This window comes from Taudactylus pleione, unplaced genomic scaffold (genome assembly GCF_031769625.1).
Source record: "Taudactylus pleione unplaced genomic scaffold, aTauple2 ptg001096l, whole genome shotgun sequence".
Classification (NCBI taxonomy): domain Eukaryota; kingdom Metazoa; phylum Chordata; class Amphibia; order Anura; family Myobatrachidae; genus Taudactylus; species Taudactylus pleione.
Genome location: NW_028285497.1, coordinates 434,032 through 452,500, shown reverse-complemented (window position 1 = coordinate 452,500; position 18,469 = coordinate 434,032). Strand labels below are relative to the sequence as shown.

At 47.8% G+C, this 18,469-nt stretch overlaps 1 protein-coding gene across 2 annotated transcripts in view; it reads left to right on the top strand.

Moving 5' to 3' along the window:
* Positions 1 to 18,469, top strand: part of CAMKV (CaM kinase like vesicle associated) — a 207,921-nt gene that overhangs the window by 102,159 nt on the left and 87,293 nt on the right. For both annotated transcript variants that reach the window (XM_088461783.1, XM_088461784.1), the window contains exon 2: positions 11,661 to 11,762. In XM_088461783.1, coding sequence (XP_088317909.1) covers positions 11,668 to 11,762 — 95 coding nt within the window. In that variant the 5' untranslated portion in view covers positions 11,661 to 11,667. The remainder of the gene's footprint in view (positions 1 to 11,660; positions 11,763 to 18,469) is intronic.

The window sequence follows — 18,469 nt, the reverse complement described above, 5'->3', positions numbered from 1 at the left end:
CACCACCACAATGGCTTTGAAATGAAACAAACAAGATGTGCTTTACCTGCAGACTTTCAGATTTAATTTGAGGGTAATTACATCCAAATCAGGTGAACGGTGTAGGAATTACAACGGTTTCTATATGTGCCTCACACTATTTAAGGGGCCAAAAGTAATGGGACAAAATAAACAATCCTAAATCTAACTTTCACTTTTTAATACTGTTGCAAATCCTGTGCAGGCAATTACAGCCTGAAGTCTGGAACGCATAGACATCACCAGACGCTGGGTTTCATCCCTGGTGATGCTCTGCCAGGCCTCTACTGCAAATGTCTTCAGTTCCTGCTTGTTCTTGGGGCATTTTCCCTTCAGTTTTGTCTTCATCAAATGAAATGCATGCTCAATCAGATTCAGGTCAGGGGATTGACTTGGCCATTGCATAACATTCCACTCTTTGTTTGCTTTTGCAGTATGCTTCGGGTCATTGTCCATCTGCACTGTGAAGCGCCGTCCAATGAGTTCTGAAGCATTTGACTGAATATGAGCATATATTATTGCCCCAAACACTTCAGAATTCATTCTGCTGCTTTTGTCAGCAGTCACATCATCAATAAATACAAGGGAACCAGTTCCATTGGCAGCCATACATGCCCACGCCATGACACTACCACCACCATGCTTCACTGATGAGGTGGTATGTTTTGGATCATGAGCAGTTCCTTTCCTTCTCCATACTCTTCTCTTCCCATCACTCTGGTACAAGTTGATCTTTGTCTCATCTGTCCATAGGATGTTGTTCCAGAACTGTAATGGCTTTTTTAGATATTGTTTGGCAAACTCTAATCTGGTCTTCTGTTTTTGTGGCTCACCAATGGTTTACATCTTGTGGTGAACCCTCTATATTCACTCTTGTGAAGTCTTCTCTTGATTGGTGACTTTGACACATATACACCTACCTCCTGGAGAGTGTTCTTGATTTGGCCAACTGTTGTGAAGGGGTTTTTCTTCACCAGGGAAATAATTCTTCTGTCATCCGCCACAGTTGTTTTCCATGGTCTTCCGGGTCTTTTGGTGTTGCTGAGCTCTCCGGTGCGTTCTTTCTTTTTAAGAATGTTCCAAACAGTTGATTTGGCCACACCTAATGTTTTTGCTATCTCTCTGATGGGTTTGTGTTGATTTTTCAGCCTAATGATGGCTTGCTTCACTGATAGTGACAGCTCTTTGGATCTCATACTGAGAGTCGACAGCAACTGATTCCAAATGCAAATGTCACCCCTAGAATCAACTCCAGACCTTTTACCTGCTTAATTGATAATGAAATAACGAGGGAATAGCCCACACCTGTCCATGAAATAGTTTTTGAGTTGATAGTCCAATTACTTTTGGCCCCTTAAAAAGTGGGAGGCACATATAGAAACCGTTGTAATTCCTACACCGTTCACCTGATTTGGATGTAATTACCCTCAAATTAAATCTGAAAGTCTGCAGGTAAATCACATCTTTTTTGTTTCATTTCAAAGCCATTGTGGTGGTGAATAGAGGCCAAAATATGAAAATTCTGTCAGTGTCCCAATATTTATGCACCTGACTGTATATATCTATAAACTGCCAGCCCCCACAATGTGTATACAATTCTGTGCACCCCCAGACCACTGCTAAACATGAGAGTAACAAGAGGGCGGCAACAGACGCAGAAATCAATTTCCACTTTTACAAAGTTTGTTGCATGAAGGTTCCTTAGCATGTTAGTACATCGCGGTACAAGATGGAGGTTCTACTGTCTGACATGAGCCTTCATGTGGTCGTGTTATTGTGCGACATTTATACTGCGGGAATATGTTCCAGGCTGCAAACATTTGCTTTGGGCCCCCTCCTCCAAGTTCAAAGTGAAGTGGGTGACGGAGAGGTAGAGGGTGACAGGGAGAGATAACAGGCAGTGTGTAATAGGGAGCAGGAATAGGCAGTGGGTGACGAAGAGGGAGAGGCAATGGGTGACAGGGAGAGGGAAGAGGCAGTGGGTGACAGAGAAAGGGTGATAGGAAGAGGTGACAGGCAGTGGGTGACCTGAAGATGCACACTGTAGTGCCCACACATTATGCCACACTGTAGTGCCCACACATTATGCTACACTGTAGTGCCCACACATTATACCACCTGTAGTGCCCACACATTATGCCACACTGTAGTGCCCACACATTATGCTACACTGTAGTGCCCACACATTATGCCACACTGTAGTGCCCACACATTATGCTACACTGTAGTGCCCACACATTATACCACCTGTAGTGCCCACACATTATACCACCTGTAGTGCCCACACAGTGTGCTCACCAGCAGCATCCTCAGGCAGCCGGCAGAGCAGCAGTCACACCCATCCTAACTTACGGCTACATGCTCCCTCATCCTCGTCTTCCCCATCTGTCTTCCCCTCCCCTTGAGAATGTAAGCTCTTGCGAGCAGGGCTCTCTACCCTCTTGTGCTTCTCCTTACTTTATTTTCATCTGCTTCTTACCCACCACTAGGGCACCTAACACTTGGTGCTTATGCTCTGTTGCTTAATTGGGTGTTATGGGCACCAATGTATCAATGCATATTATCCATGTCCTTGTCCTGCATTGTATTGTATTGTACTGTAAGTCACTATTTTGGCTATGTACTATGTAAGGCGCTGCGGAACACTTGTGGCGCCATATAAATAAACGATAATAATAATAATGAGGCTGCGCTGCTGCTAAACTCCAGGTCAGAGGAGCATGTGATGGGCTCCTCCAATCAGAGCTCAGCACGTGCTCCTCTGACCCCACTGCAGAGACTACTGGGATTTATTACCCAGTAGTGCACTGCAGCGCTGAGCCTGACTGTACTGTGCCCTGGTCCTCTCTGCGTGTAGCTGCCTTGATGACTGCAGCCTCCCATTTACAAACGGCGCCGGCAGTGTGGCCCCCTATATTGCGGCGGGCCCCGGGGCAGTGCTCCGGCTGCACCTTCAGTAGTTCCGCCCTTGACCCTTACATTACTGCAGCATAATGTGGGCTGATAGAATGACAATACCTTGTGTGTCAGAGCTCAGGGCAGGTTCATTTCCAGCTAAGGCTTATGTTAGGGCTACGTAAGCGTCGCAATATTTAATTCACTTATCTTAAGCTGGGTACACACTATACAATGTGTAACCCATTGACGGTGCGATGTAACGATACATCCCAAGCACCATTCAAAATTTGTCGGATGTACAGTGTAAACATGGCCAAGAGCTTCTGGGCCTGCTTCAGAGTTGGGAATAGAGAGAGAGATAGCACTTAGCTGTGTACCTGGACAAACCATGTTGCAATGCAAGGGGTGTAAATACATATATTTTTTTTGGAATGTAGGGTAAATACTGGCTGCTTTTACATGTAGCCCACAAATACTGCACAGCTTTATTATTACTCTACGATTTACATGTCAGTTTGGACACCTCCTCCCAGATCTAACTCTCTCTGCACATTTTATATCTACCCCCCTGCAGTGCAGCCTGGTGTCACCAAGATGATCATTTGAGAGAGATATCTCACTCTATTCCCAACTCTGAACCAGGCCCTCTATTCCCAACTCTGAACCAGGCCCTCTATTCCCAACTCTGAATCAGGCCCTCTATACCCAACTCTGATCCAAGCCCTCTATTCCCAACTCTGAACCAGGCCCTCTATTCCCAACTCTGAACCAGGCCCTCTATTCCAAACTCTGAATCAGGCCCTCTATTCCCAACTCTGAATCAGGCCCTCTATTCCCAACTCTGAACCAGGCCCTCTATTCCCAACTCTGAACCAGGCCCTCTGTTCCCAACTCTGAACCAGGCCCTCTGTTCCCAACTCTGAACCAGGCCCTCTATTCCCAATTCTGAACCAGGCCCTCTATTCCCAACTCTGAACCAGACCCTCTGTTCCCAACTCTGAACCAGGCCCTCTGTTCCCAACTCTGAATCAGGCCCTCTGTTCCCAACTCTGAATCAGGCCCTCTATTCCCAACTCTGAATCAGGCCCTCTATTCCCAACTCTGAACCATGTACATATTTTGGCAGGTCACAGTACAGCAGGGTCCTTGCAAAGTCATTATTTTGGCACAGTTGGAAGAAAGAAGTAAATGTTGTTATGTAATTTGGTATAGTCAGAGAGCTGAGAATGCTGGGAAAGCCTGCTAAAGCTCTCTTCCATAATAAGCATTAAGATCATAACAAAACATGACAACACAAAACGTTTGCTCCGAGGCCCTACCCATATGCCATGAAAACATAGTGGATAAGCTAAATCCTTTTCTAATTCCGTACCTGACCTGTAAATTGTGTTTTTTAATTAATTAAAAAGTAACAGTAATTAATTTCGACTTCATGGTTTAATACGCCCGTATGTAAAATTTCACGATCTTTGTTTGTAAACTGTGGATTTGTACAGAAAGACATAAGGACAAATTTTCGCTTTTATGTAGTAGATTATCACTTTGTATTATCATATTTGTAAAGTGCTACAAATGGTCTGCAAACCTGTACTAAGGGTATAAATAGTTTAACCCAAATCTTAACCCTCCCCTAACTGTTCCGCAGCCTAACCCTAATCCACCCTTCCCAAAGTTTAACCCTAACCATCCAGCAGTTTAACTCTAATCCACCCTTCCCAAAGCCCAACCCTAACCATCCAGCAGCCTAACCCTAATCCACCCTTCCCAAAACCCAACCCTAACCATCCAGCAGCCTAACCCTAATCCACCCTTCCCAAAGTCTAACCCTAACCATCCAGCAGCCTAACCCTAATCCACTCTTCCCAAAGCCTAAACCTAACCATCCAGAAGCCTAACCCTAATCCATCCTTCCCAAAGCCCAACCCTAACCATCCAGCAGCCTAACCCTAATCCACCCTTCCCAAAGCCTAAGCAGTTTAACCCTAATCCACTCTTCCCAAAGCCTAACCCTAACCATCCAGCACCCTAACCCTAATCCACCCTTCCCAAAGCCAAACCCTAACTATCCAGCAGCCTAACCATAATCCACCCTTCCCAAAGCCCAACCCTAACCATCCAGCAGCCTAACCCTAATCCACCATTCCCAAACCCTAACCCTAACCATCCAGCAGCCTAACCCTAATCCACCTTTCCCAAAGCCTAACCCTAACCATCCTGCAGCCAAACCCTAATCCACTCTTCCCAAAGCCTAACCCTAATCCACCCTTCCCAAAGCCTAACCCTAACCATCCAGCAGCCTAACCCTAATCCACCCTTCCCACAGCCTAACCATCCAGAGGCCTAACCCTAATTCACCCTTCCCAAAGCCTAACCCTAACCATCCAGCAGCCTAACCCTAATCCAGCCTTCCCAAAGCCCAACCCTAACCATCCAGCAGCCTAACCCTAATCTACCCTTCCCAAAGCCCAACCCTAACCATACAGCAGCCTAACCCTAATCCAACCTACCCAAAGCCTAACCCTAACCATCCAGCAGCCTAACCCTAATCCACCCTTCCCAAAACCGAACCCCAACCATCCAGCAGCCTAACCCTAATCCACCTTTCCCAAAGCATTACCCTAACCATCCACCAGCCAAAATCTAATCCACCCTTCCCAAAACCTAACCCTAACCATCCAGCAGCCTAACCATAATCCACCCTTCCCAAAGCCTAACCCTAACCATCAAGCAGCCTAACCCTAATCCACCCTTCCCAAAGCTTTACCCTAACCATCCAGCAGCCAAACCCTAATCCACCCTTCCCAAAGCCCAACCCTAACCATCCAGCAGCCAAACCCTAATCCACCCTTCCCAAAGCCTAACCCTAACCATCAAGCAGCCTAACCCTAATCCACCCTTCCCAAAGCCTAACCCTAACCATCCAGCAGCCTAACCCTAATCCACCCTTCCCAAAACCGAACCCCAACCATCCAGCAGCCTAACCCTAATCCACCCTTCCCAAAACCCAACCCCAACCATCCAGCAGCCTAACCCTAATCCACCCTTCCCAAAACCCAAACCTAACCTTCCAGCAGCCTAACCCTAATCCACCCTTCCCAAAGCTCAACCCTAACCATCCAGCAGCCTAACCCTAATCCACCCTTCCCAAAGCCTAACCCTAACCATCCAGCAGCCTAACCCTAATCCACCCTTCCCAAAGCCTAACCCTAACCATCCAGCAGCCTAACCCTAATCCACCCTTCACAAAGTCTAACCCTAACCATCCAGCAGCCTAACCCTAATCCACCCTTCCCAAAACCCAACCCTAACCATCCAGCAGCCTAACCCTAATCCACCCTTCCCAAAGCCCAAACCTAACCATCCAGCAGCCTAACCCTAATCCACCCCTCTCAAATCCTAACCCTAACCATCCAGCAGCCTAACCCTTATCCACCCTTCCCAAAGCCTAACCATCCAGCAGCCTAACCCTAATCCACCCTTCCCAAAGCCTAACCCTAACCATCCAGCATCCTAACCCTAATCCATCTTTCCCAAAGCCTTACCCTAACTATCCAGCAGCCAAACCCTAATCCACCCTTCCCAAAGCCCAACCCTAACCATCCAGCAGCCTAACCCTAATCCACTCTTCCCAAAGCCTAACCCTAACCATCAAGCAGCCTAACCCTAATCCACCCTTCCCAAAACCTAACCATCCAGCAGCCTAACCCTAATCCACCCCTCTCAAATCCTAACCCTAACCATCCAGCAGCCTAACCCTAATCCACCCTTCCCAAAGCCTGACCATCCAGCAGCCTAACCCTAATCCACCCTTCCCAAAGCCTAATCCTAACCATCCAGCATCCTAACCCTAATCCATCTTTCCCAAAGCCTTACCCTAACTATCCAGCAGCCAAACCATAATCCACCCTTCCCAAAACCCAACACTAACCATCCAGCAGCCTAACCCTAATCCACTCTTCCCAAAGCCTAACCCTAACCATCAAGCAGCCTAACCGTAATCCACCCTTCCCAAAGCCCAACCCTAACCATCCAGCAGCCTAACCCTAATCCACTCTTCCCAAAGCCTAACCCTAACCATCCAGCAGCCTATCCCTAATCCACTCTTCCCAAAGCCTAACCCTAACCATCCAGGAGCCTAACCCTAATCCACCCTTCCCAAAGCCTTACCCTAACCCTTCCCCTAGTGCTTAACTCTAATACTGTCAGAATCTGTCGGTATTCCACAAATAGTAGTAAGAAATAATGCACAATACAATATTATACAGCCATGGCCAAAATTTTGAGAATGATACAAGTATTGGTTTTCACAAAGTTTGCTGCTTCAGTGTTTTTAGACTATTTTCTCAGATGTTACTATGGTATACTGAGGTAACATTACAGCATTTCATAAGTGTCAGATGTTACTATGGTATATTGAGGTAACATTACAGCATTACATAAGTGTCAGATGTTACTGTGGTATACTGAGGTCACATTACAGCATTTCATAAGTGTCAAATGTTACAATGGCATAATGAGGTAACATTACAGCATTACGTAAGTTTCAGATGTTACTATGGTCTACTGAGGTCACATGACAGCATTACATAAGTGTCAGATGTTACTATGGTATACTGAGGTAACATTACAGCATTACATAAGTGTCAGATGTTACTATGGTATACTGAGGTAACATTACAGCATTACGTAAGTGTCAGATGTTACTATGGTCTACTGAGGTTACATTACAGCATTACGTAAGTGTCAGATGTTACTATGGTATACTGAAGTAACATCACAGCATTACATAAGTGTCAGATGTTACTATGGTATACTGAGGTAACATTACAGCATTACATAAGTGTCAGATGTTACTGTGGTATACTGAGGTCACATTACAGCATTTCATAAGTGTCAAATGTTACAATGGCATAATGAGGTAACATTACAGCATTACGTAAGTGTCAGATGTTACTATGGTATACTGAAGTAACATTACAGCATTACATAAGTGTCAGATGTTACTATGGTATACTGAGGTAACATTACAGCATTACATAAGTGTCAGATGTTACTATGGTATACTGAGGTAACATTACAGCATTACATAAGTGTCAGATGTTACTATGATATACTGAGGTAACATTACAGCATTACATAAGTGTCAGATGTTACTATGGTATACTGAATTAACATTACAGCATTTCATAAATGTCAAAGGCTTTTATTGACAAGTACATTAAGTTTATGTAAAGAGTAAATATTTGCAGTGTTGACCCTTTTTCAAGACCTCTGCAATTCGCCTTGGCATGCTGTCACTCAGCTTCTGGGCCACATACTGACTGATGGCCACCCATTCTTACCTAATCAGTGCTTGGAGTTTGTCAGAATTTTGTGGGTTTTTGTTTGTCCACCCGTCGCTTGAGGATTTATCACAAGTTCTCAATGGGATTAAGGTCTGGGGAGTTTCCTGGCCATGGAACCAAAATTTCAATTTTTTTTCCCAGACTTACTTAGTTATCACTTTTGCCTTATGGTATGGTTCTCCATCATGCTGGAAAAGGCATTGCTCCTCACCAAACTGTTCTTGGATGGTTGGGAGAAGTTGCTCTTGGAGGATGTGTTGGAACCATTCTCTATTCATGGCAGAATTGTGAGTGATCCCACTCCCTTGGCTGAGAAGCAACCCCACACATGAATGGTCTCAGGATGCGTTACTGTTGGCATGTCTCCGACCTCACGGTTGGCCTGATTCAAAGGAGGAGCCGGTGCCGGTGTTGGAGCAGTTGAGCGATTATTTGCTATTGTTCATGCGCAGCAAGTCCAGGAAACCCAGTGGGGTATGCATTCCCGAGTGTACGCAGAGATGAGCTGCTGCGTACGGGCTCACTGGCATTAGAATTCGCTGTGCAAGACCATCGGTGTTCCTAAGGGGTGGCCTGAAGCGAACTCAAAAAAAGGTCTTCTTATGGAAGTGTCCCGGGTGTGTCAATGAACGCGGCCACAGAAGCCTATTTCAGAAGGAGACACTGCGCCCCCCATAGGCTAGTGCAAGGGTCCATTGTGAACGCGATGGTGAAGTGTACACAACCACCGGCACTGCACACGGTCATTGGGGTAGATGTATTATAGGGGCACGTTAAGTGCCGCTATAACGCTTCCTGCTTTGCCTCTTTACCGAGGCGAAGCAGGAAGCACTACTGGTGAGATGTGTGAACATCTCATCGGCCGGAGAGGGGGAGCGTTAACTCCCCCCTCCGGCGCTACCAGACCACAGCGCATCAGCCTAGTGCTGATGCGATGTGTGTCAGGCCCGGCCGGCTCCACTGAGCATGCGCGGGATTTCGCAAGTATCGTGAGATCCCCGCGCGCAGCCTGGAGCCGGCAGCTGCTGCAGCAGGGACAGCGCTGTCCCTGCTGTGGGGATAGGCTAGCGCCAGGCTGTAGCTGTAGATAACGACAGCTACAGCCGGCCGAACGGTCATGCGGTATGACTGTTCGTACATGGCCCTGCCGCTCGGCGCTGCTATCTTGTAGATAGCAGCGCCGATAATGACAGGGACGCAAAGCGCACCATGTCATTTACCGCCCAGACCCCCGATCATACATCGGGGAGAAGCGGTATCAGCGCACATAACATGCGCTGATACCGCTTCTGGGCTTCATACATCTCCCCCAATGGCGTCTCACGCTAGTGCACAAGGAGAAGGCTGGATATTACCACCACTGCGACTCCGCACACACACAGCGGCTGCCATAGCGTCCAGCTCCCTGTGTTATCTTTAGTGTGTTGTGTTACCTGTGTCACTAACGTGCACATATAATAGTGTGAATGCCGATAGCTGTGTATTTCCTTTCTCTATGTGTAATCGCAGAGCCTGCGCCGCTCCATCCAGCAGCGCACAAGTTAAGTTTGTGTTAATCCTAGAGGTAGGAAGCGTCTCTCCCCCTAAGTGCTTCTTTTCCAGGTCAGTGAGCTCACAGCCCCTGTGTGCTGTCACTATGCATCGCTCTGCGGCTGCACAGTGCTCTGCTCCTGGGGGAATACAGGCAGAACATACCGCTCTCACTTATATGGCAAACACAGGAACACGGCGACCGCCTAACGCCGGCACTCTGCCCTGTGCTACCTTTATTTAGCCATGGAGAGGTAGGTAGACAGGTATCAATGGGTATAGATATGCGGTAGATAGGTAGATATATAGATAGGTGACAGGTAGGTGGACATATAGAGAGAGAGAGAGACAGGTAGATATATAGATAGGTGACAGGTAGGTGGACATATATAGAGAGAGAGAGACAGGTAGATATATAGATAGGTGACAGGTAGGTGGACATATAGAGAGAGAGACAGGTAGATATATAGATAGGTGACAGGTAGGTGGACATATATAGAGAGAGAGAGAGAGACAGGTAGATATATAGGTAGGTGACAGGTAGGTGGATATATAGAGAGAGACATAGGTAGATATATATGTGGTATGCAGACAGGTAGGTGGACATATAGAGAGAGAGAGACATAGGTAGATATATATGTGGTATGCAGACAGGTAGGTGGACATATAGAGAGAGAGAGACATAGGTAGATATATATGTGGTATGCAGACAGGTAGGTGGACATATAGAGAGAGAGAGACATAGGTAGATATATATGTGGTATACAGACAGGTGGACACAGAGGTTGATACGTGGTAGGTAGATATGATATCTGTCCACCTAGCTACCTTTCTATATATCTATCTACCCATCTATATATCATATATAGATAGATAGAAATATAGATAGGTAGATATAGATAGATAGGTAGCTACATAGACTGTTGGTAGGTAGATAGGTAAATATATATTATATATAATGTTAAGTAGGTAATCAGATATGTAGATAGGTAGGTAGACAGATAAATAGATGGTAGGTGGGTAAGTAGACAGGTAGGTGGGTAAGTAGACAGGTAGGTAGGTGGGTAAGTAGACAGGTAGGTGTGTAAGTAGACAGGTAGGTGGGTAAGTAGACAGGTAGTTAGGTAAGTAGACAGGTAGGTGGGTAAGTAGACAGGTAGGTAGGTGGGTAAGTAGACAGGTAGGTAGGTGGGTAATTAGACAGGTAGGTGGGTAAGTAGACAGGTAGGTGGATAAGTAGACAGGTAGGTGGGTAAGTAGACAGGTAGGTGGATAAGTAGACAGGTAGGTAGGTAAGTAGACAGGTAGGTAGGTAAGTAGACAGGTAGGTAGGTAAGTAGACAGGTAGGTGGGTAAGTAGACAGGTAGGTGGGTAAGTAGACAGGTAGGTAAGTAGACAGGTAGGTGGGTAAGTAGACAGGTAGTTGGTGAGTAGACAGATCGGTAGATTCACATGAAATAAAGGAGGTTGATAAATAAATGGTGCAATCTGTATAAATGAGGGTCAGCGAGTATACTGAGAGCAGGGACGAGCGCACAGACTTGGCTCACATGTGACCCCCGAATTATCAGGGTCAGGTGTATACACGCTGATAATACCTGTATCCAATAGGGCCTGACAGAGGCTTAGGTGAGGCACAGACACCTGGACGTGTTACCTGCAGCCCAGGGTGAGCGCCTACACCTTGGCGAGGATATGGGGGGAACACAATTATAGGAGTCCTCTTCCTTTTCCACAAGAAATGAAATGTCACTTATTGTGTAATATGTTTTATAGGAGTTAAACTCATTAAATCTTAATTTCATGCAGAATAAAAGCTGGATTGTTAGTCAGCATACTGTACGTGACTATATGTCCTTCCTCTGCAGCCGGGCAATGCCGTTTGGATGTGTGACTTTAGGTGACAAGAAGGATTACAATCAACCCACAGAAGTCAGCGACAGATATGACCTGGGTCAGCTCATCAAGACGTAAGTATGAGACGATGAAACCGAACAGCACTAGTGTGGACTGCTATGTTACAGCCAGAGTCAGCCTCCATTCACACTCTCAGCCTCCCTACCCTCACTCATACAGTACTGTCAGCCTCCCTTCCCTCACTCACTCACTCAGTACTGTCAGCCTCCCTTCCCTCACTCACTCACTCAGTACTGTCAGCCTCCCTACCCTCACTCACTCACTCACTCAGTACTGTCAGCCTCCCTTCCCTCAATAACTCAGTATTGCCAGCCTCCCTTCCCTCACTCACTCAGTACTGTCAGCATCCCTTCACACTGTCAGCCTCCCTACCCTCACTCAGTGTTGTCAGCCTCCCTTCCCTCACTCACTCAGCGCTGTCAGCCTCCCTTCCTTCACTCACTCACTACTGTCAGCCTCCCTTCCCTCACTCACTCAGCGCTGTCAGCCTCCCTTCCCTCACTCAGCGCTGTCAGCCTCCCTTCCCTCACTCACTCAGCAGTCAGCCTCCCTTCCCTCACTCACTCAGTACTGTCAGCCTCCCTTCACTAACAAAACCAGTTCTGTCCAGCCTCCTTCGGCTAACTCACAGTGCTGTTAGCCTCCTTTCAATCACTCACTCAGCGCTGTCAGCCTCCCTTCCCTCACTCACTCAGCGCTGTCAGCCTCCCTTCCCTCACTGACTCATTGTCAGCCTCCCTTCCCTCACTCACTCAGTACTGTCAGCCTCCCTTCACGAACAAAATCAGTTCTGTCCAGCCTCCTTCGGCTAACTCACAGTGCTGTTTGCCTCCTTTCAATCACTCACTCAGTACTGTCCGCCTCCTTTCAATCACTCTCAGTACTGTCAGCCTCCTTTCAGTCACTCACTCAGCGATGTCAGCCTCCCTACCCTCACTGACTCATTGTCAGCCTCCCTACCCTCACTCATTCAGCACTGTCAGCCTCCCTTCACTAACAAAATCAGTTCTGTCCAGCCTCCTTCGGCTAACTCACAATGCTGTTAGCCTCCTTTCAATCACTCAATCAGTGCTGTTAGCCTCCCTTCACTCACTTACTCACTCAGTGCTGTCAGCCTCCCTTCACTCACGCACTCAGCGCTGTCAGCCTCCCTTCCCTCACTCAGCACTGTCAGCCTTCCTCCGCTAACTCACATCGCCATTAGCCTTTGCTCAGTGCTTGTAACACACACTATATAATAAATGTGTCACACTCAGTGCTGGTGTCGGCCTCCATTTACACACACACACTTTATAATAAATGTGTCACACTCAGTGCTGGTGTCGGCCTCCATTTACACACACACACTTTATAATAAATGTGTCACACTCAGTGCTGGTGTCGGCCTCCATTTACACACACACACTATATAATAAATGTGTCACACTCAGTGCTGGTGTTAGCCTCCATTTACACAGACTCTTCACTCAATCAAATATGTTCAACATTTGTGCCAGCCTCCATGTCTACCTCTGTGTACACAGATATACATCGGCCTCCAATACAGATGTATAACGGTTATTTCCCAGAAGTAGTATTAAAAAGCAAATCCCAGAATGTATTTAGCAGTAACTTTTTATAGATGGCACAGGCCTGGGTATTACATCCCTCCCCTGAGATCTTGTACCAGCACTATACAGCCCGGGACACAAGAATGGGCTAATCCTGTTATAGATGGCACAGGCCTGGGTATTATAGTCCTCCCCTGAGATCTTATACCAGCACTAAACAGCCCGGGACACAACAAGCATGGGCTAATCCTGTTATAGATGGCACAGGCGTGGTTATTACAGCCCTCCCCTGAGACCTTATACCAGCACTATACAGCCCGGGACACAACAAGCATGGGCTAATCCTGTTATCGATGGCACAGGCCTGGGTATTACATCCCTCCACTGAGATCTTATACCAGCACTATACAGCCCGGGACACAACAAGCATGGGCTAATCCTGTTATCGATGGCACAGGCCTGGGTATTACATCCCTCCCCTGAGACCTTATACCAGCACTATACAGCCCGGGACACAACAAGCATGGGCTAATCCTGTTATAGATGGCACAGGCCTGGGTATTACATCCCTCCCCTGAGATCTTGTACCAGCACTATACAGCCCGGGACACAAGAATGGGCTAATTCTGTTATAGATGGCACAGGCCTGGGTATTATAGTCCTCCCCTGAGATCTTATACCAGCACTAAACAGCCCGGGACACAACAAGCATGGGCTAATCCTGTTATCGATGGCACAGGCCTGGGTATTACATCCCTCCACTGAGATCTTATACCAGCACTATACAGCCCGGGACACAACAAGCATGGGCTAATCCTGTTATCGATGGCACAGGCCTGGGTATTACATCCCTCCCCTGAGACCTTATACCAGCACTATACAGCCCGGGACACAACAAGCATGGGCTAATCCTGTTATAGATGGCACAGGCCTGGGTATTACATCCCTCCCCTGAGATCTTGTACCAGCACTATACAGCCCGGGACACAAGAATGGGCTAATTCTGTTATAGATGGCACAGGCCTGGGTATTATAGTCCTCCCCTGAGATCTTATACCAGCACTAAACAGCCCGGGACACAACAAGCATGGGCTAATCCTGTTATCGATGGCACAGGCCTGGGTATTACATCCCTCCCCTGAGATCTTATACCAGCACTATACAGCCCGGGACACAACAAGCATGGGCTAATCCTGTTATAGATGGCACAGGCCTGGGTATTACATCCCTCCCCTGAGATCTTGTACCAGCACTATACAGCCCGGGACACAAGAATGGGCTAATTCTGTTATAGATGGCACAGGCCTGGGTATTATAGTCCTCCCCTGAGATCTTATACCAGCACTAAACAGCCCGGGACACAACAAGCATGGGCTAATCCTGTTATCGATGGCACAGGCCTGGGTATTACATCCCTCCCCTGAGATCTTATACCAGCACTATACAGCCCGGGACACAACAAGCATGGGCTAATCCTGTTATAGATGGCACAGGCCTGGGTATTACATCCCTCCCCTGAGATCTTATACCAGCACTATACAGCCCGGGACACAACAAGCATGGGCTAATCCTGTTATCGATGGCACAGGCCTGGGTATTACATCCCTCCCCTGAGATCTTATACCAGCACTATACAGCCCGGGACACAACAAGCATGGGCTAATCCTGTTATAGATGGCACAGGCCTGGGTATTATAGTCCTCCCCTGAGATCTTATACCAGCACTAAACAGCCCGGGACACAACAAGCATGGGCTAATCCTGTTATCGATGGCACAGGCCTGGGTATTACATCCCTCCACTGAGATCTTATACCAGCACTATACAGCCCGGGACACAACAAGCATGGGCTAATCCTGTTATAGATGGCACAGGCCTGGGTATTACATCCCTCCCCTGAGATCTTATACCAGCACTATACAGCCCGGGACACAACAAGCATGGGCTAATCCTGTTATCGATGGCACAGGCCTGGGTATTACATCCCTCCCCTGAGATCTTATACCAGCACTATACAGCCCGGGACACAACAAGCATGGGCTAATCCTGTTATAGATGGCACAGGCCTGGGTATTACATCCCTCCCCTGAGATCTTATACCAGCACTATACAGCCCGGGACACAACAAGCATGGGCTAATCCTGTTATCGATGGCACAGGCCTGGGTATTACATCCCTCCACTGAGATCTTATACCAGCACTATACAGCCCGGGACACAACAAGCATGGGCTAATCCTGTTATAGATGGCACAGGCCTGGGTATTACATCCCTCCCCTGAGATCTTGTACCAGCACTATACAGCCCGGGACACAAGAATGGGCTAATTCTGTTATAGATGGCACAGGCCTGGGTATTATAGTCCTCCCCTGAGATCTTATACCAGCACTAAACAGCCCGGGACACAACAAGCATGGGCTAATCCTGTTATCGATGGCACAGGCCTGGGTATTACATCCCTCCCCTGAGATCTTATACCAGCACTATACAGCCCGGGACACAACAAGCATGGGCTAATCCTGTTATAGATGGCACAGGCCTGGGTATTACATCCCTCCCCTGAGATCTTATACCAGCACTATACAGCCCGGGACACAACAAGCATGGGCTAATCCTGTTATCGATGGCACAGGCCTGGGTATTACATCCCTCCCCTGAGATCTTATACCAGCACTATACAGCCCGGGACACAACAAGCATGGGCTAATCCTGTTATAGATGGCACAGGCCTGGGTATTATAGTCCTCCCCTGAGATCTTATACCAGCACTAAACAGCCCGGGACACAACAAGCATGGGCTAATCCTGTTATCGATGGCACAGGCCTGGGTATTACATCCCTCCACTGAGATCTTATACCAGCACTATACAGCCCGGGACACAACAAGCATGGGCTAATCCTGTTATAGATGGCACAGGCCTGGGTATTACATCCCTCCCCTGAGATCTTATACCAGCACTATACAGCCCGGGACACAACAAGCATGGGCTAATCCTGTTATCGATGGCACAGGCCTGGGTATTACATCCCTCCCCTGAGATCTTATACCAGCACTATACAGCCCGGGACACAACAAGCATGGGCTAATCCTGTTATAGATGGCACAGGCCTGGGTATTACATCCCTCCCCTGAGATCTTATACCAGCACTATACAGCCCGGGACACAACAAGCATGGGCTAATCCTGTTATCGATGGCACAGGCCTGGGTATTACATCCCTCCACTGAGATCTTATACCAGCACTATACAGCCCGGGACACAACAAGCATGGGCTAATCCTGTTATAGATGGCACAGGCCTGGGTATTACATCCCTCCACTGAGATCTTATACCAGCACTATACAGCCCGGGACACAACAAGCATGGGCTAATCCTGTTATCGATGGCACAGGCCTGGGTATTACATCCCTCCCCTGAGACCTTATACCAGCACTATACAGCCCAGGACACAACAAGCATGGGCTAATCCTGTTATAGATGGCACAGGCCTGGGTATTACATCCCTCCACTGAGATCTTATACCAGCACTATACAGCCCGGGACACAACAAGCATGGGCTAATCCTGTTATAGATGGCACAGGCCTGGGTATTACATCCCTCCCCTGAGATCTTATACCAGCACTATACAGCCCGGGACACAACAAGCATGGGCTAATCCTGTTATCGATGGCACAGGCCTGGGTATTACATCCCTCCCCTGAGACCTTATACCAGCACTATACAGCCCGGGACACAACAAGCATGGGCTAATCCTGTTATCGATGGCACAGGCCTGGGTATTACATCCCTCCCCTGAGACCTTATACCAGCACTATACAGCCCAGGACACAACAAGCATGGGCTAATCCTGTTATAGATGGCACAGGCCTGGGTATTACATCCCTCCACTGAGATCTTATACCAGCACTATACAGCCCGGGACACAACAAGCATGGGCTAATCCTGTTAGTTATAGATGGCACAGGCCTGGGTATTACAGCCCTCCCCTGAGACCTTATACCAGCACTATACAGCCCAGGACACAACAAGCATGGGCTAATCCTGTTATAGATGGCACAGGCCTGGGTATTACATCCCTCCCCTGAGATCTTATACCAGCACTATACAGCCCGGGACACAACAAGAATGGGCTAATTCTGTTATAGATGGCACAGGCTTGGGTATTATAGTCCTCCCCTGAGATCTTATACCAGCACTAAACAGCCCGGGACACAACAAGCATGGGCTAATCCTGTTATAGATGGCACAGGCGTGGTTATTACAGCCCTCCCCTGAGACCTTATACCAGCACTATACAGCCCGGGACACAACAAGCATGGGCTAATCCTGTTATAGATGGCACAGGCCTGGTTATTACATCCCTCCCCTGATATCTTATACCAGCACTATACAGCCCGGGACACAACAAGCATGGGTTAATCGTGTTATAGATGGCACAGGTCTGGGTATTACAGCCCTCCCCTGAGATCTTATACCAGCACTATACAGCCCGGGACACAACAAGCATGGGCTAATCCTGTTATAGATGGCACAGGCCTGGGTATTGCATCCCTCCCCTGAGATCTTATACCAGCACTATACAGCCCGGGACACAACAAGCATGGGCTAATCCTGTTATCGATGGCACAGGCCTGGGTATTACAGCCCTCCCCTGAGATCTTATACCAGCACTATACAGAAAGGGACACAACAAGCATGGGCTAATCCTGTTATAGATGGCACAGGCCTGGGTATTACATCCCTCCCCTGAGACCTTATACCAGCACTATACAGCCCAGGACACAACAAGCATGGGCTAATCCTGTTATAGATGGCACAGGCCTGGGTATTACATCCCTCCCCTGAGATCTTGTACCAGCACTATACAGCCCGGGACACAAGAATGGGCTAATTCTGTTATAGATGGCACAGGCCTGGGTATTATAGTCCTCCCCTGAGATCTTATACCAGCACTAAACAGCCCGGGACACAACAAGCATGGGCTAATCCTGTTATAGATGGCACAGGCGTGGGTATTACAGCCCTCCCCTGAGACCTTATACCAGCACTATACAGCCCGGGACACAACAAGCATGGGCTAATCCTGTTATAGATGGCACAGGCCTGGGTATTACATCCCTCCCCTGATATCTTATACCAGCACTATACAGCCCGGGACACAACAAGCATGGGTTAATCGTGTTATAGATGGCACAGGCCTGGGTATTACA